Here is a 27482-nt window from a genome sequence, read left to right as displayed (position 1 = left end):
ACTTCTAATCTTAGATACCCTTTTTTCCTTATGAGCATGCAAAGTGACTAAGCCTGACATAAGTAAGCTGGCCAAGGCCTCTGGACTAGGTATTTTAGGTTATTAAAAGCCAGGCACTAGGGTCTCATCTTGAAAACGTCTGCTTGTCCTAGGGCTCCAAGTCTACAGACCTTGCAGGAGAGAATGCTCAAGTTTGGAATACAAATAAAGCAAGATTAAAAAAAAAAATTAGAGGCCGGGCATAGTGGCTCACACCTGTAATCCCAGTACTTTGGGAGGCCAAGGCAGGTGGACGGCTTCAGCCCAAGAGTTTAAGACCAGCCTGGGCAACAAAGTGAAACCCCATCTTTACAAAAAAAAAAGTCAAAAATTAGCTGGGTGTGGGGGTACATGCCTGTAATCCCAGCTACTCGGGAGGCTGAGGTGAGAGGATGGCTTGAGCCCAGGCAGCAGAGGTTACAGTGAGCCGAGATCATGCCACTGAACTAGCTTGGGCTACAGAGCCAGACCCTCTCTCAAAAAAAAAAGAAAAAAAGAAAAAAAATCAGGTACATGGAATAAAGTAAAAAGATACATTTAAAAACCTAGTCCCTGCCCAGCACTGTGGCTCGCGCCTATAAACCCAGCACTTTGGGAGGCCAAAGTGGGTGCATCACTTGAGACCAGGAGTTTGAGATTAGCCTGGACAATATGGCAAAACCCCATCTCTACAAAAAATACCAAAAAAAATCAGCTGGTCATGTTGGCATGCACCTGTAGTCCCAGCTACTCGGGAGGCTGAGGCAGGAGGATCGCTTGAGCCCAGAAAGTTGAGGCTACAGTGAGGCATGTTTGCACCACTGCACTCCAGCCTGAGTAAGGGAGTGAGACTCTGTCCTCAAAAAAAAAAAAAAAAAAAAAAAAAGTGCTGCAGCAAGTTTTTCTTACTAGTTTTATGAAATACAGTCCACATACCATAATATTCAGCCTTTTAAACTGTACAATTCAGTGTTTCTGTGTATATTCACAAGGTGTGGTATATTCACCACTATGTAATTACAGAACATTTTTGTCACCTCCCATAAGAAATCTCGTATCATTAGTAGTCATTCCCCATTTTCCCCTCCCATCAGCCCCTGGCAATTACTAATCTACTTTCTGTTTCTATAGATTTGCCCATTCTGGACATTTTATATAAATTGGAATCATACAACTTGTGACAATTAGCATCTGGCTTCTTTCACTTAGTATAATGTTTTCAAGACCCATCTATGTTGTGGTATGTATCAGAACTTCAATCCTTTTTATGGCTAACTAATATTCCATTGTATGGATATAGCACTGTTTTCATCCATTCATCTGTTGATAGACATTTGGGTTGTTTCCACTTTTTGGTTACTGTGAATAATGATGCTTTGGACATTTGTGGACAAGTTCTTGGGGACATGTGTTTTGCTCAGTTTTCCACAGAACCATTTTACATTCCCACCAGCAATGTATGCGTGTTCCAATTTCCCTACAGCTTTCACAACCCTTGTTATCGCCTTTTTTATTAAAGCCATCCTAGTGTGAAGTGGCATCTCACCGTGGTTTTCATTAGCATGTCCCTAATGACTCATGATATTGAGCATCTTTTCATGTGTTTTTTGGCCATTTGTGTCTTTTCTCTAGAAACCGTGTATTTAAATTGTAGTATGTCCTTAAAGACAACTTCAGACTGTGGCTCTCCTCAATCATTTTAGCAAATTCAGGTTGAAGGTTCAGGCATCATCACCCAGTTAAGTTATCTTACTTTTTTTTTCAGTGTAGAAATGAATGCATAAATAAAAACAGGCTTATGTGATCCTTCTAAGAGATTATTTGCAGTTTCAACATGGCACACTGAGAGGGTAAGATGATTTTTATTTCTGATTGTTCTCTGGGCCACCCACACACCCTGCAAAAGGAAAACTATAAGATTATGACAACTTCATCACGTGTGTGTGTGACTCACACTCAAAGATTCACTACTTGAAACTCAGCCTGAAAGCATCACTCTTCATCCCACTCATATTTCCTAGGTAACCAGAATAACCAGATAAAGGAGCTGCACCTGCAGAGAAAACCAAATCCCACTTTCTCCCTGCCTGACATGTTCCCTTCTTGCCTGTGCTGTGAGGGGGTGAGAAGGACTGAAATGATTTGACAGAAAAAGACAGATGTCTTTATTACTAGTATTAAAGTATGTTTTCAGTCACCCTCAAGGGTGGCTGCGATGTTCTGGGTAACATAAGGCCCTCCTAACTAATTATGAAAGTTTTCCTTTTTTAATTTGGGCAGTCATAACAACACAGACATGTCCATTTAAATAAAAAGGTCACCCTGATAAATGAGTAGATGCTATTACTTGAACTTTTCTCATTGCCCTATTTAAAAAAAAACAGTTAAAAGTTCTGTAACTCTACGTACACAGTAGACAGCTCTGAGACAGAAATGCAAACCATCCAGCAGCATGTCAGGAAACAGGCAAGGATACATGCGTCGTGGACTGAGAGTCAAGAGACCCATTCGCTTTCCACAGCTCCTTTAGGCTCCCTGGGTAACCTCGGAGAAGACAGTGATGAAAACGGTGAAGCCTGAGTTTCCAGAGATCCCGTGGGCCCTCTGAAGTGTTTGATGAACACTTCATATAAAATAATTTAGTTATCTTATCCCCAAACTTTAACTCTTAACTATACAAATGGATAAAGAGAACACACTACTGGATTTCTATTGATCACCAGACCCTCTGTGGCAAAGGCCATCAAGGAGATGAGGAGAAACTAAAATTCATTTCAGGCCACAGAGAGGAAGGGAAAAGCCTGCCCAAGGAGAGTGACCCAGCTTGTGCAAGGACTTGCATCACTCGTTGTCTGCTGATGTGAGAACGTGAATGAACAACAGATGTTCCACCGTCTCTTCCAGGCCAAGAAGAAATGTGCAGACGGGAAGAAAACCGTTTTCCCTAAAGGAAGCCTGCTGGACAACAAAGCAGAGTTCAGGTGTCCTGGAATTTAAATCCTTGACTTCTCCTGATGCTGCCGCCCACGTGTTGGTAATTTTAGGCTCATTACTTGATCTGCAATCTCCTTACATGGGATTGATCCAAATGGGGTTGATGTTCAATTGTTTACTAAAGCGGCCACCTTCTTTCATTGTTAGTGTCTAAACTGATGACCAAGAAGCAGTTTTTACAGATTTTAAGCAAAATTAAAGCAAATTAATAACTAAGAGTAAGACACTTTCCGTCAAAACCCATGAACTGGCAGACTGAAGAAAGAATCCAGGCAGCAATAAGTACAACTATGACATACGTAGCCCACACTTTCACCTGGACCTATAGCCCAGAGAAACAGAACCCCTTTTGATCTGGGGCCAGCCAAACTAGACATTTCATAATTACAGATGCAAATTCAACACCCGTCCCACATGCTCTTTACTGTGACTAGAAATAAATAAGAGCAGCAACAGCAGGTGATGTCTATAAACATTTTATATGTGATCCCACTTACTCAAGATAACAGCCCTATGATGCAGGGCCTGAGAAAAATCCAGCTTAGAGAAATTAATTTGCCCAAGGTCACTGCTTGGATCTAAACCAGGACATGCACTGCCTTTGCTCATAATGCCTCCATAACCTGCCCACTGTGGTAGCCACTAGCCTCACACAGCTACTAAGCACCTGAAATGTGGCTAAGCAGGACTGAAGAACTGTAATTTAAGTAGCCACGCACAGCTATTTCCTATAGTATTGGACAGTATAGCTCTACAGTATGAGGGCTAAATGTGCATATGACTTTATGATCAGAGCCATTAGTATTACTATCACAAGTAACTTTAATTAGAGGAGACTGACAGTGATTATGAGTACGAAGGCAGACAGTTTAGCATAACAGCTTGTAGAATGGGTCCCATCTAGGTTTGAGTACCAACTCTGCAAGTAACTAGACATGTGATTTGGCCCACTACTTAACTTCTCTAAATCTTAGTTCTTCATCTATAAGAAAGGATCTACACTATGGTACTGTAGAAGGTTATTGTGAGAATTAAAGTATTAGAGCATTTAGTGACCTGAAATATCCTAAGTGCTACTAAATAAATGTGCTAGTAATAACAACTAAATAATTACTGATTTTTGATTTTTGGCCTTTTTAATATAGAATAAGAGTTGCAATTCCCAGAAAAGGCTACAATAAAGTTATTGTAATGCCCACCTTGTAAATGTACCTTTTGAGTTTAAATGTTTTCTTTTGAAATTAATTTAAATTTACGGCAAAGTTGCTAGTACAAAGGACTCTATTATACCCTTTTAACTAGATTCATCAGTTTTTAAAACCTTGCCACATTTGCTTTATTCTTCTCTATACAACATGTTTTTTTCCTGAATGATCTGACCTTTTAGCCCTTAATCTTAAAGAGTATTAAGTATGTTTCCTAAGGATATTCTCTTACATAAAAACAACATAATTATCAAATTCAAGGAATATAACATTGATATAATATTTTAATCTATAGGCTCAATTATAATTTATTTATATAAAATACAATCCACTGTCCCCCTAATGTCTTTTATAGCAGCTGCCCCACTCCCTACCCAACAGGATCCAGCTCAGGATCACATGTGTCTTGTCTTTTTGTCTCCTCTAATCTGGAATGGCTCCCCAGCCTTTCTCTGTCTTTCATGACTGATACTTTTGAAGATTATAGGCCAGTTATCTTATAGAATGTCGTTCAATTTGGTTTTGTCAGCGTTTCTTCATGATTAGATTCAGGTTATATGCATTTCTGGCAAAAATACTACAAAAGTGATGCTGTGTTCTCTCTCATTTATAGGCACACAGCGTCCATCTGCCCCACGTTGCTGATATGAATTTTAATCACCTGGTTAAGGTATCATGGGATATCCCCAAGGTATATAGTCACTATTTTTTATGTGTAATTAATAAGTAATTTGTATGAAAGATATTTTAAGAATATCTAAATATACTACTTCCTGAACTCCCTCCATCTCTGCCAGATTTAGCATCTGTTGATAATTCTTGCCTGGTCAACTTTTATTATGATGGTTGCAAAATGATCATTTTCTAACTCCTTTGCTCCTTCTAGATTTTCTAGTTGGCATTTTACTATAAAGATGAGCTTTTCCTTTTCTCCCTTTTATTCATTTATGTACTTATTATAATAATTGTATTGACTATGGATTCTTACATTATTCAACAAGAACCTTTGAGTTTTTAGAAGTACTCTTCAAACACAGGGGAAAGAAACTACAGATCTGGATTGAGAGACATTAACTGGGCAAAGTTTATTCATGAGGCAAGAGGAAAACTATTAACTGGGGACTCCACTTGTTTTGGATGCTTGTGGGCAAGAGAGGTTTAAGGCCTCAGGCACCGCAGTTAGGACATTAGCCTGCAGCTCTCGTAATAGACAATGTGAGTTACAACTACCAAGTTGCAGTGCTGCTCATCATCAGACATGATATCACACCAAAAAAATTCCATCCAAACAACCCATCTATTTCTCCACGACCAGCACACTTGAATGTTCTGGCAAACTCAAAGGGACATGATTTACAAATAGTAGGTAATATTTGGATCTTTCTACAAGAGCTGAGTTCCAGCTTGTTTTTTTAATAAAATACAAATGACTTCATTTTGGAGCTCACTGTGTCACTTTCTCAACAAACAGATCCTCATATCAGGAATTAGGCCTGTGTTATATACAAATAGTATGGGTCCGTGCATATTCATTTTGTGGTCAGGGACCACACAGCCGGTAGCCAGTTACAATATTTACAGGGCTCCTGATGCCACAAGGGGGGTTTCAGAGCTGAAACCAAAGCTCAGGCCACACAGAGTATGACGACAGGTCCTGCTCTAATGTGCACACTAGACCCCAGCCTCTGCCCACAGAAGATGGGCGGGTGTGTCTGCTTTCTGTGAATGCTTATCTATGTCATCATCCAAATATCACTAAGTGCATCCTCCAAATTTAACACTCTTTGGACTCTGGCATTGTTTCAATGAAAGTAAGCCTTTATGAAAAGTTTGGCAAAGTTTAAGGACCATTATGTCCTTGTGCTAAGGATCAGTTTGGGGGAGGTTTAAGCACTTACCAAAAACAGTCTGGAGACCCCAGTGGCAAGTCTCTCTGTCTTCAGATGCCACACCAGGGGGTGTGGGGAGTTTAGCAGGAACACGACAGACTTGTGGTGGATGTGGACTGAGGAGATGGGATTCAGGTGAAGTGTGACCTAGGAAGCAACAGAAAGAGGGTAGAAATCTTAGCCCTGGCTTTCCATGAAAATCACTCAGAGCAGCCTCTGGAATACTTTTTTTGCAACTCACTATCAACAGAAACAAGCTATAATCTAGCTCAGATTCTATGAATAAGATACATTAAGTTGAACCAGATGATATTGCCAATATTTGACCATTTTTTACTACAAAATGGCTATTTCATATTAGTCAACCACACTAATCTCAACCAAAGCATGATTTAGCTCCCTGCCAAAGAACAAATAAACAGAACACATTTTTTCTTTCTAAAAGTCAGCAAAGGTGGAGCAAAAGTTACCTTCCCTTAGGCCTGCTTTAAGCTTTAGGTCAAATGACTAAGGTGAAACTTGGAAAACAAAATCCCCTTGGGGTGGGGTCATCCCTCTGGATCTCCAGAGAAATGACTTTCTTCTCCTCCAGGTGAGCTCCAACCTCTATAAAGTGAAATGGGTTCTGCCAAAGAAAAGTGCTGAAAGCTGAGGGAAAGCGGCTGCCAAGGGAGGCCGCCAGGGCTTTCATTGTCTCAGCTTTTAGCTTGAAGGGCTTTTCCAAAGAAATGAAGCACAGAGGACACACAGAATAAAGAGTGATTGTATACAGCCCCTGTCAAAAAACAAAAAAACAAAAAAAAAACAGGGAAGAAAACCATGGGATGGATACAAAAACTGTAGCCAATTTTGACAGCAGATCAAGGACTATTGCAGGTCATCACTGTTGTCATTAACATCACCAAAAAGCACCTGTGAATGGAGCTGCAAACCATGGACTCAACAAAGTCCTCTTGGCACACATGAGCCCAGGGCAATATGAACATAGGAGAACAAAGGGATATATAAGGAAATATTGACTAGATACTTTCATACAGTCTGTCTCATACTGGCTTTCCATACAGAGCGGGGAGGCAAGACCCAAGAATCACATATTTAAACAGAGTGAACTCATCAAAGATAACCATAAAGTAATAAGGGAGGGACAGGACAAAAAAGGACTTAGGCTAGAAAGACACAGACTGAATGATGCACTGGGAATAATAGTACATCTCAGCTAGAATCCTCATGAGGATGACATGGTCTAGATCCACGATCTGTGTCTATACAACCATCAGGGATACAGCACTAAATGCTGGACTATTTCACATTTTCCCAATGGCTGCCAGCCCACTGTGATCTCAACATACTTCTACCTTTTTTTGTAGGGACCACTTATGACCAATGTCACTTATCACAGTATGCTCTCAGGTCATTGATAAATAAAACAGTAAACTTTCATTATCTTTCAAAACCCAGGCTTTAGCACATGGTAAGCACTCAGCGAATGTCAAAATAATGTTTTAATTCTCTGCTTTTCAATGCCACAAAAATATTCTATGAATAACTTGCATCATCTTGTTCACTAGCTTGAGAATGCATGTCTTAATTTCCAAAATGGACTGTAGGCCAGGAGTTTGAGACCAGCCTGGCCAACATGGAAAAACCCCGTCTCTACTAAAAATACAAAAATAAATTAGCCGGGCATAGTAGCAGGCACCTGATACTCAGGCGGCTGAGACACAAGAATTGCTTGAACCCAGGAAGTGGAGGTTGCAGTGAGCCCAGATCGTGCCACTGCACTCCAGCCTGGGCTACAGAGTGAAACTCTGTTTCAAAAACAAGCAAACAAAAAACTGTGCTTAACATAGACACGATAATACACTTGATCTTAGCCAAAAGGCCGGGAAGTAAACACACACAATAAATATTGACTTATCACAGCAAATTCATATATTTATAGGTTACCTAAAGGGGAAAAAAAGGTTCAAAGGAATTTAGCTGGCTAATTTGCAAAAAAATACAAAAATAAGCAACACTCCAACTGTCATGAGCTATTTCTGCACACAGCTAGGATCATTTTTATATTTGGCATAAGCATAGCGCTAAATCAAAGTACTAGATGAACAGTGATGTCAAGTACGGCTACAGCAAAGTAATGTGCTCCTTGGTTGTAAAGACTCTACCTCACAGCACACTTTGGAGATGCTGTCCGCATCTAGAAATAAACAGATTGATAGCCACTGAGAAGAAGAGATGCTATAGAAATAGCAGAAGCAAAGATTCAAACTGTACTGAACAAAGAGACACACACACACTATGGAGAATGAAGGAGGGATGAAATCATCATTTGTTCCAGTGTACCTGAAAACTGCAAAGCAACACTCTTTCACTAATAGCATGCATCAGTAAAAGGTTTCTCTATTTATTTATTCAAGACTATTTACTGAGTACCATAATGATGCAAAGACTAGTAATGTATATCTGCAGGGGCTGCACCAACCCTTCTTCTGAAGATTTTCTTTGCAGTCCTCAGGCATACAATTCTTCTTAGAGCTCATAGATATGCAGAAGTTTCGGTCAAAATATATACTACAAAATACTAGTAAGTATGTATTTCAAATGAACAAGAATTTTTTATAAAAGCTCATGAAATGAGAAGAAAAAGATCTATGAGACAGATATTGGTGCTCAGGTCCAAAATTTTCCAGATGGTCAAAAGTGCTGAGGCCTGGCTCATACAATCAAGGAAAGATTTCTAGGAGCCACAGCTCTCTGAGCTTTCCTGGAAACAGCTCCCTCTTCAATATGTGGCAGTGTCTGGCCAAGATGAATCTCTGACTCTGGCACACAGGGTCCAGGCAGAGCCCCAAAAGCCAGTTGGCAAAGAAGAATTCACACTACAATTGGGAAATTCAAAGAAAAATACCCAATAGTTTCTTTAAAAGATCATTTGGCAGGGACAATGAGTCCTGCAAGTGCCTGCTCACCTAATCCCTCAGCAACCTGTCTTTTCTATGCTTCCCCCGCTTGAGTAAATCTTGCTGAAGGGAAGATAAAGGACAACCAAAACAGCTAACAAAAGAACCATGGTATAAAAGCTTCCAGAAATGTAGAGAGAACACACGGCAATATCTCAAAGAATTCCTGGCTAAGTTGCTCAGTTTCTCCCAGGCTGGGGGAAAAAAAAAAAAGACAAAAGAAAAGAAAAAGAAAATCCTCCTCAGGATCAATTATAGCTCAGGGTAGACTACAGTTACAAATATAAGAATATCCTGAAGCTTTTTGTGGTTACACTCTCCAGTGCTCATGGTCTAAAGGCCGAGCTGAGGCAGACTACAGCAAATAAATATCCCATGAAGAAATGATACAAAGAGTATCCAGAAATCTCCAGCTTGGAAATCCAAACAGTAGTTTAAAGAGTTGACCATCAATCCTATGTCAAATTTACACATAAAAATACAGGTTAACAGCTTTGTCTATGGGCTGATAATAAGGAATTGAACACTGGGACCATGCAAGCTGTGAAGGCTGGTAGAACCAAAGGGGATGCAGCTCAAAGGAGCAGCAATGACCAGTCTCGAAACCACTGGCTTCTTTGTAAATCTTTGGGAGTCATGGAACATTTGAGAACTGAATGCATGTATGCACCCTCTCCTTACCAAACCAAACCAAACAAAAAACATCCATATCACACAAACTTTTGCAGACAATGTCAGGGAATTACATTCATTGCAGGGCCCATGAACTCCCCGTTAGGCACCCATTAACCCAGATTAAGAACCCCATCGTAAAAGAGTAAGAAAGTTCTAACAGCAACAATGGTAACAAAATGGCTCCATCTAATTAAACTACAAATTACACCGCTGGTCTTAAGATGTCATCCTTTCAGCAGAAGAACTTAATAGATGAAGACTCAGAACTAAAAAAACTTTCACATGCAGTTTCTCGTGAAACCCGTACTTTGACCACAAACTGGTCCATGAAGCCTAATCCAAGAGTTCCTGTTCTAACCATGCTGGTTTCAAACAGTGCTGGATATTCGGTATTCCTGATGGTGTGAGAAAATGCAAGCAAATCTGATCTGCCACATCCCTTATGTAACACCATCCCTCATACATTGCTGATTCTTCCCCTAAATGGAAAAGAGTTAATTGGTCTAACCTGTTCTACAACATCTATTCATACTAGGTCTTCTGCAGTTACCTGTGCAATGCAACAAACATATAATTTTATAAAGAAATTCAAAGCAGATCTTCTGAGTGTTTTTCTGGGGAATCTGAACACAACTTTGCCCAAAGTCAAGGACAACTCTAAGGAGCACAAAGCCTCTGAGTGGAAAGACTACCTCCCTATCTCTCACTTGGGAAGCATGTCTTTGCTCACATTATCAGCAGAAAATAACAAGGACAATCTTTTCTGGACCTTGTTATAGTGAAGGCTTCTGGGTTCTCCAAAGATTATCTTTGATAAGCAAAAACTATCTATTGTCTCAAACTCTGTAAATTACTTTATGAAAATGAATTACAGGAAGAGGGGGAAACCCTACTTGCTTTATGGAAAGATTCCTTATGAAAACTGTTTTGAATTTCCCAAGATTCATAATATAGATGCAAGGCATTTCTACCATAGAGATTTCAGAATATGAATTAGTTAGACCCCCTACTTCTGGGGTTCATTAAAACGAACGAAAAAGCAAAGTGAGCAAGGCAACTGATATGCTAGTCTAACAGCTGTCCAATTTTGCTAACGTGTCAGTGAGGTCCATTTCAACATTTCTGATTCTTAGAACAGCCCCTGTGGACCTGTGAAGCAATGAAGTCATCCAAAACACTACCAGGGAAACTCTTATTATCTAAAACCAGACCAAATAATTCTCTGAAATGGATGATTCAATAATCAGTTTACACTAAGATAAGAAAAGAACTCCAACAGCGTGCCTACAACCAAGACCCATAAAATCACATGCTGGTCTGTATATAGCCATCATCTGTCCCCTCTTCAGGGGTAAGGAGACATCCCACTTGGCAACAATGTTAGTAGTAACTGAAAACATCCTGAATCTGGGTCTCCCAGCACCCACACTTTGCACCCACAAATGGAAAGGCACAAACCTATTTCAGGACACTAGGGTCCCACCGAACTCAAATTTCACTGACATTTGGGCAATATGACTTTTAGGAACTCAAACCTGACCCCAGATGGATCTAAAATGTGCAACTGACTGCTAGGGGTGGGAACAGTATTTACTTAGTTGCTGCTGCAGTATTTAAAGTATATTCTGGTCTAAGGAACCCCTACAGCTGATATTTTATTCACCATTGCTTGTCCTTCACCATTTGGGAATTGGTATAAAAAGATTCCCTCAAAATATTTTTAGAGAACTGGGTGTGGAGCTTTAAAATTTTTCCTTTTTATTTTTATATTTCTCTGAATTTCTAGAAGAATATTAATCAGTTGGTGCTGAATTCAAGAAATCTTGACATACACACACATTCCCCCACACACACACCCAGGGTCCCCATCCTGACCTGGGGCACTCAACTAACCATTCTCCTTGGTCAAATGGTATCAAGCTCTTTCCCAATGGTTTTGTCTTGAAACCACTTAAAGTGCTGAGAGGGGCACTGTCAGTCTATTTCAAAACTAATCTCCCTTCCCCCCAACAAGGACATGATTCAGGATTCCCTGAGAGCCTCTGAAAATCATCTAATATAACCACAAAAGAGACAAAAAAAAAAAAAAAACCTAAAATGAAAGTCTGAAACGGGATGCAGAAATAAGCTCTGCTCCATATTTTGTATGCCCTGGAAAAATACTGGGAACTAAATTTGGGTTGGGGGTTGAGGGGCAAGAGCTCATATAAACAGACGAGTATTTATGAAACTACAGGTCATGACCTTCTAAAGGGGTCCTGGGAGCCGTTGCAAGGAGATTCCAGAGACCCAGGCCCTTCCTTCCCAAAGCAGCCACAGCTCCCCCGGCTGCGGAGAAGAGAGGCAGGCAAAGTGGAGACCCTGATGTGTGGGTGGTTCGGGTGGAGGAACGCTGCTAGTGCCCTCAGCAGGCCACTACTGATGCAAGTCTGAGGACACAGACAGGCACTTTTCTATCATTCTTTGGCATTAAGATAGGTTGTGTGAATGGGGTACTGTATACATCACTAACACGCCGCAGCCTTGCAGGATTCTGGCCTAAAGTGCACCACAGTGCTCCGGATGGACTTGTGGGTCCAGCTCACAATGCCATCTCCAGTAAAATCTTTCCCCCTCCCTCAGACAGAGCCAGAGCTCTCTCAGACAGCACTGGTGTTTCTACCTCTGCCTCTGCCTGGCACTATAATGAACTGCTTAGATCAAGCTTGTCCAACCCACGGCCACATGCTGCCCAGGATGGCTTTGAATGAGGCCCAACACAAATTCGTAAACTTTCTCAAAACATTATGAGATTTCTTTTGCAATTTTTTTTTCTTTTTCGTTCATGAGTTTTCATTAGCATTCATGTACTTTATGTGTGGCCCGAGACAATTCTTCCAATGTGGCCCAGGGAAGCCAAAAGATCGGATGCCCTGGTTTGGATGTTTGTCCCCCCTGTCACAGTATAAATTCCTCAGGTCATTCTTCAAGGGCAGAAACTGAGTCACACTCATTTCTGCATCCTTAGGCCTAGCACAGGGCAGGACATCTAGTAGGCAGTCCACAAGTTCTCTGAAAGAAGGAATAAAAGAAGGAACGAACAAAAGTTATTAATGAAATGTGACTAGGATAATAATTACAGAGTCATATTGTCCTGTTTTTCTGGCCAGAACAAGGGGGTTGGGGTGTACACAGTAAACAGAACATTAACACACAGTCAAGATAAGCAGATTCCAGCTACTGAAACAAATGACGGAGATGCTTCCGGGAAGGTATGCTGGACAGCATGCCAAGGCCACTCCCAGGCTTTGTAGGACAAGCCACCCTGATCATCATCCTCTCTGTGTGTAAGACAGCGTAGAATGGCACTTGGGCCATCCATGGGAACCATAAAAGGCAAAGAAAAGAAAATAGAAAATGTTTGTTATCTTAAACAGTTACACAAATAAAAACACATAAAATGTAAAAAACCTTTGGAGCGTGTTTTCTTCCTTAGGGATAGATAACAAAGATAAAATATTTTGAGCAAATATTCCACTATCTTTTAGAGGCATAGAATTTTACACGGGTTTGCATGTAGGCAATTAAGTGTGTTAGAATGGTTAGAAATTAAAATTTTAGACAAACTGAAGAAACTCAATATTTGCAAATTGATTAAAATGGAGGGAAAGTTTGCTTTTTATATATATATATTCCCTGTCACATTTAATAAATACATCCATTCAGATCACTTTTTGTTTTTAACACTAACATGTAACCAAAGCCCCATATAACTATGTGCTATACAAACGTATTTCCTCTCAAGTTCTCCTTTTTTTGAGACAAGATCTCACTCTGTCGCCCAGGCTGGAGTGCAGTTGCACAATCAGAGCTCACCGTAACCTTCAACTCCTCAAGTAATCTCCTGTCTTGGCCTCCCAAGTAGCTATGGCCACAGGCATAAACCACCATAACCAGCTAATTTTGTTTTCTTTTTTTTTTTTTTTTTTTTTTTGTAGAGACAGGGTCTTGCTATGTTGCCCAAGCTGATCTCAAATCCTGGTCTCAAGCAATCCTCCCACCTCAGCCTCTCAAAATGCTGGGATTACAGGTGTGAGCCACACAGTACCTAGCCTAATTTCTACATTTTATAATGGGCTTCAAATTAGCTTTGCTACATACCTGTTTAGTAAGCCAGTATGCTCACATGTATATGTCTTTACCAACAACAGAATGTTAGAATGGCCTGTGCATCAGTACTGTGATGTATCAAACTGCATAATAAAGAGAATCACTGGAGTGATCATTAGAAGCTGATTTACAAAATAAGCATAGCAGGAACTCAATTCCCACAAAATCTGAGTACTGGAGTAATCATTCCACCTGCTACGTGCAGTCAGAGATTGAAGCTGTCCTCACTGGGTTAACAAGAATTCCGGACAGAAAATATAGTTATAATTAAGCATTAACATGCTGCTCTTTGACCTACTTTCTTGTAACCAAGTCACACAGCACTAGATTCTCACCATTTGCATCCCCATTGCTCCTATAGATAGATAGGATGTCTGATGTTAGAATCCTAAGGGTTTTGTTTGAGAGTTGCATGAGCAGATCCTGAATTCCAACGGGGCAGCTGACACCAACCAGTTTAAAGACTCCCACAAAGGAACCACCAAATCAGCATGAGAACACAGTTTCTTCATCCCCCTGTCCCATGACTTTACCCTGCACTCTTCGACCCATCAACAATCTCCATATTTCAGCCCACCCAAAACCCTTAAAAACTCCAACCCCAAACTCCTGTGGGAGATGAATTTGAGTTTTCCCCCAGTTCAGCAGCTGTACAATTAAACCTCTGTCTCTGCTGCAACCTGGTATCTCAGTGTATTGACTTGCCACGCACATTGGACAATGAACCTATTATGGCTGTAAGATCTCAATAAGGATTTCTGTTTAAGCAGCATCTTAAAGTTAGTTAATTTGTAATAGCAAAAACAAACAAACAAAACCCCACAAAATGCAGTTGTAGTCAGGTAGCGATTTAAGATGCTCTCAGCACCAAAGGATGGCATTTGGATTCCCCTGGGCTAAAGTACAATCTTAGAAAGTATATTAACCTGAAGCTGGTAAGGAATTCTTTAGGAGTACAGTGTTACCTTGCTAGCAGAAATCAGAAATCCAGAGAGGAGTAATTACTAAGACATGAACATTCAAAAACACCGCACTTGGATTATTGTTAAAAATCATGGTGGCAGCAGTAGTAATAACCATCATCATCATCATCTCCTAAGGAAAGACAATAGGTAGATCCATGGCTCCTGTTGAGATTTGCTGCTCTCATCAAAAGGAAGTGCTCTGCGTAATATCTAATTACTCCCATCTTAAAGGTAAAGAAATTGGTGTTCTTGCCAAAGTCATATGGCTAGAAAATGACAGTGCTGGAAGTAGAATGAATGTCTCTCCCTGTCTGTCTGTCTGTCTCTCCCCCTACCTACCCACCCCCATCTTTAATCTTGGGTGTTAGTCTTGGGGCATAGAGGAGAATGGGAAGCTGCTCTATAGCAGTAAGAGGCAGGAACTATTTTACTGCTGGAAACTATATACAAACTCAGCAAAGTAACTTCTCAATTCTTTCTGGAAGGAGGGATAAATGCATTAATTACTGTTTTGTATTTTCACATTGGATCACAGAAAAAAAAAAAGCCATGCTCTTTAAGATGACTTTGTGTTGGCCGGGTGCAGTGACTCATGCCTGTAATCCCAGCACTTTGGGAGGCCAAGGCAGGAGGATCACCTGAGGTCGGGAGTTCAAGACCAGCCTGGCCAACATGGAGAAACCCCGTCTCTATTAAAAATACAAAATTAGCCGGGTGTGGTGGCACATGCCTATAATTCCAGCTACTCAGGAGGCTGAGGCAGGAGAATCCCTTAAACCCAGGAGGCGGAAGTTGAGTTGAGCCGAGATCATGCCATTGCACTCCAGCCTGGGCAACAAGAGCAAAACTCCATCTCAAAAAAAAAAAAAAATAGAAGACTTTGTGTCCAGAGGATATTACTGACCTATGTCCTGTTGACCCATCTCTTACAGCATCCAGAATCTGCTGCCTTGTATTAACTTTGTACATATAAACTATCTCAGAGCATGGGGTGGGACTTGTATTTTTATCACCTTAGAACCTCGTCCAGTATCTAGCACTTACAGGAATTACATTAATATTTGGTAATGAATGAATGACTGAATGAAGAAATTGATAGGTTTTGGATCTGTGTCCCCACCCAAATCTCATGTTGAACTGTAATCCCCAATGTTGGAGGTGGGGCCTAATGGGAGGTGACTGGATTATGGGGGTAGTTTCTCGTGAATGGTTTAGCACTATCCCCCTAGTGCTGTTCTCATGATAGAGTTCTCACAAGATCTGGCTGTTTAAAAATGTGTAGCACCTTGCCCTTCACTCTCTCTTCCTCCTGCTCCATCCATGTAAGATGTGTCTGCTTTCCCTTCGCCTTCTGACATGATTGAAAGTTTCCTGAGGCCTCCCCAGAAGCTGCTATGTTTCCTGTACTGCCTGGAGAATTGTGAGCCAATTAAACCTCTTTTCTTTATAAATTACCCAGTCTCGGGTATTTCTTTATGGCAATGTGAGAATGGACTAATACATGAATCAACACACACATTTTAAAGCATAATTTCATCTCTTCCAAGGTCTCTACATTTTATTCTAAGTTGGCCACATCTCCCGTAACCCAATCCTTTGGGTCACTCTGCCTTCCTTTCTAAATTACAGGCAGTTTGACCTGGTGGTTAAGAACAGTGACTCAGAGCCAGGCATTAGGTTGGAATCTCAGCTCTCCACCTACCCACCCTAGGGCCTTGAGGATGTTAAGACTCTACTCACATCAGTTTCATCAATTGTAACATGGGAATAATAATTGTATCTATTCTATCAGATGTCAAAGGGTTAAATCTGTCATTTGTCGAAAGCACTTAGAACAGTGACTGGCATCTGGTAAGCACTCTCTAAGTGTTAGCTATTATTACTTCTACCCACTAAAACCACAGCTGCTATTCTCCATTCCCTTGGTTCCTATGGAAGGAAGCTCTTGTCTATACCATCCTCCATTGAGGCTTCAAGTCAAAACGGGTTTCCTCATAGTCCTCTAAACATCAAGCTGCTGGCATCCTTGGACTCGGCCCACATTCTCCTCCTAAACCAACTTCTCTCTGGGCACACACGGGCCCTGTTAACCTTCCCCTTTGCCCCCACTCTCTTTCTTCCCCACCTGGCAACCCCACTTCCTGAGTCACGCTCCCAAAGCTTACTCACAGCACTATCATGACCAACAACATCTCCAAGGCTCACTTCACTCTAGCCAGACTTGGAGATACTTCAAAGGCCCCACATGATTGGAGAGAAGGATAAGGGAGCTGTTTTTTTGTTTTTTTGTTTTTTTTTTTAATACAACACATCCTGAAGTGGATGCCCTGTTTCCATGTGTGTATTTTACTCTGACACAAACCGATCACTCTCAGGCTTGAACAAGCTCGGTGAAGACCTCCACCAGATACAAAACCAAAAAGGCCGAGACAGCTGCAAAGGTTTCTATTTCCCTAGAGATGGGAGTTTCATGGAAGGCTAAGGATCACCACAGCAACCAGACTACAAAAACAGTCGTGGGCTTCAGCACCGTAACTCTGGTAAAGCAATTTGTGCTCTGTGAAAGGCTGGGGCACAGAAGTTGAAGAATGATCAAAGTAAACACTGCTCCTCAGGCACCATTTTGTTGTGCTGATTTCAAGACACTGAGTCTCAGCATCAAAGTTCTGTTATGAAAGATGCACATCAAGTGCCAAAGATTTGCTAGGCTGGACTGCCTGCCCTGGTGCAAAGGTCTGGAGAGAAACTCATAGCACATTTTCCAAAACAACCATTTCAAATTTGCTCTAAGAGCAGACCAGGGTAAAAATGTATGCCATTATATCAAGTTACCCTGCCCATGCTAGAACAACTGTTGATCCCAACCCTGGATGAAAAAAAAAAAAAGAGTGGGTGATTTTTCTCATAAAACCCTAAATAGACTTTATCCCATGCTGAACTTATATAGACTGATTCCTACAGATTTAAGAAAAAATTACCTAAACTTTATTAAACACCAAATGAAAAAAATCACCTGTTCTAGTCTCTGATCTGCTACCCTAAATCTATACTGCAGTTTACATAATAAATAAGAAACTACAGCATACTATTTCTACACTCTATAGAAGCAGCAACTATAGAGTATAGTAACTAAAACAGATATCTCTTCATGGATTTATAAGAGCCTTCAATATTTATTAGTATGATTAATTTAATTATTAACTATGTTAACTATAGCTTGAATATATAGGAACTTGTTCTTTTTAAAGAAACTCAAATTGGTCTACCTGAGTAATCTTACAATATCCTCAAAAATTAGGTTAAAAAATATACAATTCCCATTAGCAAATTTATAGAAAAATCCTTCAGACCTCTGTTATGTTGGCAGTACACAATGCATTCCTAAAAAACACTTAGTGGTAGTGAGAAATCTGTAACTTAAACTGCCACAAACAGGAACACTGAGAAATACAACAACCATGTGATGTGTACACATACTTATCACTCCCCTTTTCTCTAGGATGTGTCCCATGTATAGTGCGCTGCTTTCTGAATCTTTTGTGGGGAAGGGGTCCACTTACACAATTTCTGGAGTTTCAGCAGATGCTCACTCAGTAAGTCAGCAGGGACTCTGCAATCCACAAAATTTATTGTTCCATAGGCCCCTCTAGCCCAGCAGTTTGCAATGCATAAGAGGTAATTAGTAATATCTAACACCTAAATGCTTCACAGACAGGAATGAATGGCTTGGCTTACGGGCTTGCTCAGTCTTTTCTAGCTGCACCCTCCTCATTTTATCTCTAGGTTAATAAGTGTGAAGTTACTAAACTAACAGGGAAAAGAGGTTCTCATGTTATGTTTTGCGCATTTACTATTCATTCCTCAGAAACTGAATGGCTACTATGTGTAAAGCACTTTACTCAGTCAATCCTTCCCAAAGTGTGGAGATACTAAGAATGTTTTAAGATATACTTTATGTATATATATTTTTACAGGAATTAAAAACATGATTGCATGTTTAGGAAGTTGAGGATGAAGCTAAAGTCATTTTTTAAGTGAGTAGATTTAAGAAAAAATATTATGGGCCAGACGAGGTGGCTCACGTCTGTAATCCCAGCACTTTGGAAGGCCGAGGTGGATGGATCCTGAGGTCAGGAGGTCAAGACCATCTTGGCTAACACGGTGAAACCCCGTCTCTACTAAAAAATACAAAAAAATTAGCCAGGCGTGGTGGCGGGCACCTGTAGTCCCAGCTACTCGGGAGGCTGAGGCAGGAGAATGGCATGAACATGGGAGGCAGAGCTTGCAGTGAGCCGAGATCGTGCCACTGCACTCCAGCCTGGGCGACAGAGCAAGACTCTGTCTCAAAAAAAAAAAAAAAAAAAAGGTAAATAATGCAAATAATATATGAATACTACACAAACTGTGAAGACTAATAGCACATATAAACTTATATTTGGGAAGCACCACTAAGTAATGAAAGGACTTCAAATGTGAGTCAGACACAATACCTGCCCTCAAGAAGTTCACAGTTTGATGGGGGCAGAGGGACAGGCAGATACAAACACATCTGTGGGCAGCAGGAAGGGGGCACTTCAGCTGGGCCAGAGGGTGAATGGGGAAAGGTGGATCTAAGGGGTCCAGACAAGGAGGAGGGCAGTGGAGGCAGCATGAGTGGGTGTGAAGAATACTTAATTCAGACAGAGCTAAGGAAATACAAAAAAGAATAAAGAAGAATGTCGTTGAAAGGGTACTGGAGCCAGATCACAATGAGCCTTGAAAGCCAAGCTTAACCAGTTAATGAAAGACGACCATTTGCTTTTCAGAGACATAGACCCTGATTTGCTTCCTGATAGATAATGAGTACATTAACTTCTGGCTTAGTAAGTGTCACTTAGTTAACCACATTACTGCACTGATTCACTAAATGAACTTCCATTACCTGACTTACTTGCCCAAAAGAAAACATATCATCCATAAATCTAATAACAATTTTAAATCCCATTTTTGTTTAGGATCCCATTTTTGTTTAGGATCTAAAGGGTACCTTTAGATTGTTGCTGAATTACCAAGGAATATCTTGCATGGTGAGAAAAATCAAACTCTAGCCCTCAACCCTAAATCTCCTAGACTTGAGGAGTTTGTTCCTTGGCTTTGTCCCCAGGTCATAGTCCCTCAATAAACACTTGTTGAGTTTGGGGTATAACCATAAACTATCAATGAATTAAGCAACTGAGCTAGGAGCCTTGAGCATTTCTATAAGGAACAACTTATAGGGCCTGGTAATTCTGGTCCTGGTTACATTATTTTATGTAAAAGTCTGTAAGTTCTATCCATAATTCTCTACTGTGTAAGAAATGAGCTGAATTAAGCCTCTTATCTATCCCTCTACTTTATCATCTCTAAGGTGAAAACAAGTCACCATTGTAGAATGGTGTACAATGTCTTTCTGAGATGCCCTCTTAAATCTTGGCAAGACCTACCAATACAATATTAGCATCTTCAGTACACATTTCAGACAATTTTAGGTCAAAATCTCTCTCATTCTTTTCAAAGAAGAAAGTAAGTAAATTGTTGGCATGAAATTTTAGAACAAAAATAGGATTGTCTGATTTCTAGAAAATAATCATTTGTTGTTTGCCCTCAAGGAGAAAAAAAGTTAATTGTCCTTGCCTGAGAAACAGAGGAAATTAACTTTCACTATAAACCACAAACCCCGGTGCTCCCCAATTTTGCCTTCCTCCTAATGTAAGATCTTGACATATCATTCATTTTAAAAAGGGGGTCAGGCACAGTAGCTCAGGCCTGTAATCCCAGCACTCTGGGAGGCTGAGGTGGACAGATCACTTGAGGACAAGAGTTTGAGACCAGCCTGGCCAACATAGTGAAACTTTGTCTCTAAAAATAATAAAAATAAATAAATAAATGATTTTTTTTTTTTTTTTTTTTGCTTAAGTATCTTACTTTGGGCTTCAGTCTCCCCATAAATGAAAAGGTTAGACTCTATCTCTATGGCCACCTATAAATCTAGAGCCTATGGTTCTTTCAGCAACTAATAGAGTCAGTAAAAGTCTTCAAGACAGATCTCTAGGCCAGGCACAGTGGCTCATGAGCATTATCCCAGCAATTTGGGAGGCCAAGGCGGGCAGATCACCTGAAGTCAGGAGTTCAAGACCAGCCTGGCCAATATGGTGAAACCCCGTCTCTACTAAAAAATACAAAAATTAGTTAGGCTTGGTGGCAGGCGCCTGTAATCTCAGCTAATCAGGAGGCTGAGGCAGGGAGAATTGCATGAATGCAGGAGGCAGAGGTTGCGGTGAGCCGAGATCGCGCCACTGCACTCCAGTCTGGGCAACAGAGCAAGACTCCATCTCAAAAAACAAAAGATCTCTAGAAATGAATGTATCTCAATAAATGAGTTGATGTGACTGAATTATCAATTTCATAAATGCCATGTCACACTAAAATGATTTGTGTACTCAATTAAAAGGAACAATTTTTAAAAGTTTAGTTTAGCCTGCCAAAGTGAATACTAGAGAACAAAATAGAAGTGCTTTCTTCTTTCAACAAGTGAAAATGTCTTGAAATGCTGGTTTGAAAAATTAAATAATGTTTGTTTTAGAGAGTTTCTTTGCTTTCCTTAACTTTAATTCTGGGTCAGTGTGCCCACTTAGTCTTTTACATTTGGCAGAAGCAAAACAAATAATGAAATACTCAAAGCTAATCCTAAGGGTAAATCATGATTTACAGTGCATTTTAAAATAGGAAGTGTTGACATGGTAGTAGTCTAAAAACAAGTTAATATACTTGGTCTTGCTAATTTCTTTTAGATATACTTTTCTTTTTTTTTTGAGAGTCTCACTCTGTCACCCAGGCTGGAATGCAGTGGCACGATCTCGGCTCACTGCAACCTCTGCTTCCCAGGTTCAAGTGATTCTCCCGCCTCAACCTCCCAAATAGCTGGGAGTACAGACGTGCGCCACCAGCCAGGCTAATTTTTGTATTTTTAGTAGAGATGGGGTTTCACTATGTTCTCAAGCTGGTCCCAAACTCCTGGCCTCAAGTGATCCACCCACCTCGGCCTCCCAAAGTGCTAGGATTACAGGCGTAAGCCACTGCGCCCGGCCTAGATATACTTTTCAATGAGAGAGTTGTATAATTGATACTGAAAGATGAGCAGATTTTTTTTATTGAAATATAAGTTTCCAATAAATCAAAATATGATTTTAAAAAAAGAGTAAATGCAAACAACAGTATCCCACTGTCAGGTTCTCAAATGCCGTTTTGATGGGATAAATCCTCCTCAGTAAGGACAATGGCATTTTTTGGTTAAACCCTACATCACTAGTCTGAGAACAAGTCTCGGTCATCACAATCGACTCATGCGGTGATTGGGAATTCTTTCAGGGCAACAGGCAGTGTGTTAAATATGCACTGTTGAGTACACTGTGCAAAGTTATGAAATTCTCTCTTTCCCTCCTGACATTTTTTTTTCCAAGTACTTCACTGGCTACTCCAGAAGCAAAGGAATAGAGAAAAGAGTGAAATCAGAACTAGTGAGTGGACTTGGTTACTGTAAGATCACTGGTAAAAGTCTGAAAGAAACAAAAGGATAAAACCAAAAATGAAATTTATATATAATAAAATCATTGACTTCTAGTGAGAAAGGAGATTTTACAGACATTCTACTCCAAATGTTTGTTATAGATAAGGAAATTGAAGCCCAAAGAGGTCATGAGTTGCCCAAGTTCTGTAGCTGGTTATGGCATGGTTGGGACTAGAGCCCAAATATCCACTCGAGTAATCTAGTTTCTACTTCTCTTGCCAGTGGAACTATTCGCATTTCTCCTTATAGAACCAATTCTCCGTTGTTAGCAAACAGGGACTCCCCAAGTCTTCAGAATTTAGGGTCAGCTCTTTTAATCACTGGATAAGAACACAGAAATGTAAAGAAATGTCAAGAAACAACTTCTTACTCCGCAGGGCCCCACGTGATCCAACCCTCAATGACCAATCGCACCTCCCACCACTCTCCCCCTTGCTAACTCCACTCCAGCCATACTGGCCCCTCTCTCATCTCCAACAAGCTGCTTCCAAGCTGAGGGCCTGGACACCAGCAGACCCTTTATTTGGCCTCTTATTCACCCAGATCTCGGCATAGTTCACGCCTTTTCATCATTCAGGTCTCAGTTCAAGCGCGCTTCCTCTAAGAAGCCCTTCCTAACAACCCTAACAACCAACTCTTCCTGTCACTTGAATACCCAGGTAGCTCCACAACTTGGTGCTGGGAAATCCTTTCATTTACATTTTTATAAAATTGAAGGGAAAAGACACAAAGCCTGTTGGCATCTATCCCAAGAATATCTCCTGGGCACCTCTAAGTAAAGGCCACTGCCAGCAAAACAAAAATAACCAACTTTCAACCTACTCAAGACATGTAAGAATTCAAGACCAAATCAGAATGCATCCCAGAGTTCACCTGATTCTGCCAGCAGGAGCCCTGCAGTGCTGAATTTCTGGGCATGTGAATGATACATTGTTGTACTGAAACATTCATTTTCCAAGATTCCTTTCCAAATTCAACTCCATGGTCTTTCTTTTGTTCTGTTTTGCTAAAGGGCAAAATACTAACCTGTTTCCAAGCTATTCAGCAATATTTTGGCACAGGTAATCCAGTAAGACAATTGTTTGTATAGAACAGAGCTGGTGTTAATAACAGGGCGCCCTAACCTGCCCCTCTTTCTAAGCTCTTCACCTATAGATGACAGCCCAGCTATTCACATTTAACTCTTACCAGATGGCTGTTTTATTGCAGCTCAAAGACTTACCTGCATATGATTAAGTCAACACGCAACACTGGGTGCAACATCTAAGCCCACATTTAAGCAAAGCAAAGAGCTTGAGATCATCTAAATGGGAGCAGGAGCAAGGGAGAACTCACTATCCACTGTGTTTTTGTTACCTTTGGCAAATTCTCAAGGGTAGAGGGTCAGGACTGCCATTGCCTGGCACTGTGCCTGACACATTACAAACAGGTGCTTAATAAATAATGATTTCATTATTGAATAAATGCCGAAGCCTTGGGAAAGCCCACCTTGCCCAGAGCCACTCAGAGTGCATGTCAACTCCATCTATAGGAAGTGTGTTGTGAATTCAAGGTTAGGTTCTACCAATTATTTCCCAGCTCATGACCTTGGGTAGAATACTTAACCTCTCTTAGCCTCAATTTCCACACCTGTAAAACAGAGCTAACAGAATCTCCCTTCCAGGGGTGTTGAAAAAAACAAATAAAATGCCAGGTTTTGTAATTCTCTGGAAAGAAGCCTACCAGTGTTTGACTTTGGCTCTGATCAGCGTAGTGCCATTACCTCCTGCCTACAGGTCCCTGGATTTTCAAGCAGGGTGACAAATTGGTGGCAGCTGCATACATGACCCTCCAAACACTTGGCTTCCTCATGAGGAACTAATGGTTGTTCTGCCATTTGTCTGCTTTTCCTTCACCTTTGGGATTTGGAGCTCATTAAAGATGAGGGCCTAAAGATGAGGGCCGAAAGGTAGCACAAACATCAACATCTTTGCTGGTTGTTCCTGTTCAGGCACCACTAACCTGGACGAGCTCAGGTGTTGCTCCCCAAATCTCATGGTAGTTCTGGAGACTTCTGAATCTAACAAACAAAGGTCCTTGGAAGACCACATTCATTCCACACCTGACCCCAACACCACATCTGCTCTGAGGTTACCCCAAATCTCTGAACGAAAACTCAATCACCTGTGCTTGCTGCCTTTCCTCCCTGGCAGGTACCTTCCAAAAAAATAGGAACATAGGAAGTGCCAAAGCAAGGAACTGCTTCCAAGGCAGCTGACATCACTGGATTGTGAGGTAAAGCTAGAGGTTTCTCCCAATCTGTAGTGGGGAAATTTGGGGACAAACATTTATCTTCAGAGGCCTGTCTACACTGCCCCTTCCAGTGTCACAGGCTGTCACAATTCACCTGGCTTTGAAGACCTGTGGTGTTCAGCTGAAGACCATTCTCCCAGCATCAACACCAACAGGCAAAACCATCAGATGAAGCTTTCACAGCTGCCAAGGTACTTGCTGTCCTCAACATATTTCATACTCAACTCGGCTCTATTTTATTTACCAGTCTCCTCCCCTAGTCTTGGAAAATTCTCCTTTCAGCCCTCTGCCAAACCACATCCCCATTTCAAACCTTCCAATTTCTCACCTCCAAAAAGCAGCACCAGGCAAGCACACCTGGCTCCAATTATTCCAGCAACGCCTTCCCCCAGCCCCAGCCCCAACCCCAGCTCTAGCCCCAGCCCTAGCCCCAGCCCCACATCCCTCTAACATGCCTGATTACTTAGCACTTAACGTGTTTATCTCAGCCCAGCTGTAGTTGATTACATCTATTTGGTTAAGTTTCTATCTCGTGTATTTAGGGCGATGAGATGTTTCTACGTCTCCGTACTTTCTGTTACAGGTGTTGCTCTTTGTCCCTGGATGCACGGTGACCGTGAGCTCCGAGGGCTGCCTTTCTCCTCACTCCTGCAACGCTTTGCACCGGTGCCCAGTTCACAAAGGCAGCTGCAGCTGACTGTCCAACTGCCTGGTTCTAATTTATGTGGAGAGAGGCCTCCGCTCAACAAACTGGAATAATTAGTTCTTCTAATCTTCTGTATTTCAATAAATAAAAGAAAGACAGGGAAAGATTCACATGTACTCTGTCCTGACGAAACAGTAGAGCTCTTTGGAAAATCATGAAATTTTTGCTGTGCAAGGCAGTAAGATATAAGCAATGAAACTCAAAAGCATTTTCCCAAGTATTCAGAGACCAGATCTGCCCCCAGATCTGTAAATCCTACTTAATCTAGGTTAAAAAAAAACACACACACACACATAAGAAAACATGAAACACCCTTAGTTTACATTTCAGCTCTTAGGTGGTTCCTTACTCACTGAATGCTGAGGGTTTCTTTAAGGATATTTTGTAGTTTAACAACTCCAGAAATGCTTTTGACTCTAATTCTCAATTGGTATTTTGAAATATTAATTTTCTCAACGTCTTTATATTGACAAAAAAGAAAAAAAGAAACTGAGATCCAAATGGGTCTACACACTTGCCCTCAAGTTTAAACAAAAAAGATCACAACAGAGGGAAGACCAAAAAAGAGGGAAGTCTTTTATTAAGACTCACAATCCAGTGCTGTCTTCTATACCTTGAAGCCTTGGTTTAAGAAACATTACTTTATGCCCAAGCCATACATACCAATATCAATAACTAGGTCTTCAAAAAATATAATTAATGAGAAACTTCCATATATAGAATTTCTAGACTTAACCTATTTGCTAAACTACTACATCAACATACTTATTTATTCATGCAAATGTTTATTTCACAAATGTTTCTTGACTGCTTACTATGTAGTGGGCACTGTTCTAATTCCTGGCAATACCAACTAAAGATAAAACATCTATACTGATGATATACTAGCAGAAGAGATAGACAGTGAACATATTTAAAAATAAATATCAGGTGGTAATATAAGTTATGTTTTAAAGTAAAACAGTAAAAGAGAGTGTGTCTGTTGTGGGGTGCTATGACTATTTTAAACGGGGTGGTCAATGAAGGCCTCTCAGTGGAGGTAATGGCAAAGCAGGGACTGGGTGAAGGCAGCCACATGAGTAACTGGGAGAAGTACTTCAGGCAAAACAAAGAGCCCATGCAAAGGACAGGAGGCAAGATATCAGGGCCCACTGCAGCACAGTGAGCAATGGTGAGAGTGCTGGGAGAAGGGGGAAAAGATCATTCAGGGCTCTGGTGGGGATTGGGGATTTTCGTTGAAATGTAAAAAACCATGGCAGGAAGCTGAACTGGTGAACTTCGTGACTGGACGGAAGTCTTTCAAAAGATCATGCTGGCTGCCACTTAGAGAATAGATCTTATTTGCTAACAATGATAGCAGCTGACATTTATGGAGTGCTGATGATATTCCATGCACTGTTCTAAGCACCAGTCATGCTTTAATTATTTAATCGTCACAGCAACTCTATGAAGTAGATACTATGATTATGCCCACATGAGGAAAATGAAGCATAAAGAAGTTAACTGACTTGCCCAAAGCCCCACAGCTCATGAGCAGTGTAGCCAGGCTTCCAACACTGGCGCTCTACCCCAGATCTTGCACTCCTAAGAGGGATGGGCCAGAGGCCCACTGCCTCTCAAGTAAAAATGTGATGGTGGGTCAGACCGAAGGTGGTGGTCAGAAGTGGGCAGATTCAGAATATGGTCTTAGGGTAGAACAAATAGGATTGGATATGACATCTGAGCAAACACAGGAAGTCATGGATAATAATGCCAAGGACTGTGGCCCTGGCAACTGTGTGGTAGCGTCCTTTACGGAGCTGGGGAACACAGGAGTAAACAAACTGGAGACAGGAGGGAGCATGGAACTCAAACTAATGTGAGTGTGTGCTCATTTCCCATGCTGCTGTAACAAATTACCATAAACTGGGTGGCTTAGAACAACAGAAGGCTATTCTCTCACAGTTCTGGAGGCCAGAAGCCCAAAATCAGCATTGCTAGGCCAAAACCAAGGTGTCAGCAGAGCCACACGCCCTCCAGAGGCTCCAGGAGAGAACCTGTTCCC

At 41.0% G+C, this 27482-nt stretch overlaps 1 protein-coding gene and 1 pseudogene across 7 annotated transcripts in view; both read right to left on the bottom strand.

Annotated features, from left to right (window-relative positions):
- TGFBR3 (transforming growth factor beta receptor 3) overlaps positions 1-27482 on the bottom strand; it is a 205384-nt gene that overhangs the window by 72482 nt on the left and 105420 nt on the right. For all 7 annotated transcript variants that reach the window (XM_016922373.3, XM_513555.9, XM_009425129.5 and 4 more), the window contains exon 4: positions 6116-6253. In XM_016922373.3, the coding sequence (XP_016777862.3) occupies positions 6116-6253 (138 nt within the window). The remainder of the gene's footprint in view (positions 1-6115; positions 6254-27482) is intronic.
- LOC112206916 (U2 spliceosomal RNA) lies at positions 7847-8000 on the bottom strand (annotated as a pseudogene).

Source organism: Pan troglodytes, chromosome 1 (assembly GCF_028858775.2).
Source record: "Pan troglodytes isolate AG18354 chromosome 1, NHGRI_mPanTro3-v2.0_pri, whole genome shotgun sequence".
NCBI classification, from domain to species: Eukaryota; Metazoa; Chordata; class Mammalia; order Primates; family Hominidae; genus Pan; species Pan troglodytes.
Note: the sequence above shows the minus strand (reverse complement) of the source record. Positions and strands in the feature narration are given on the sequence as shown.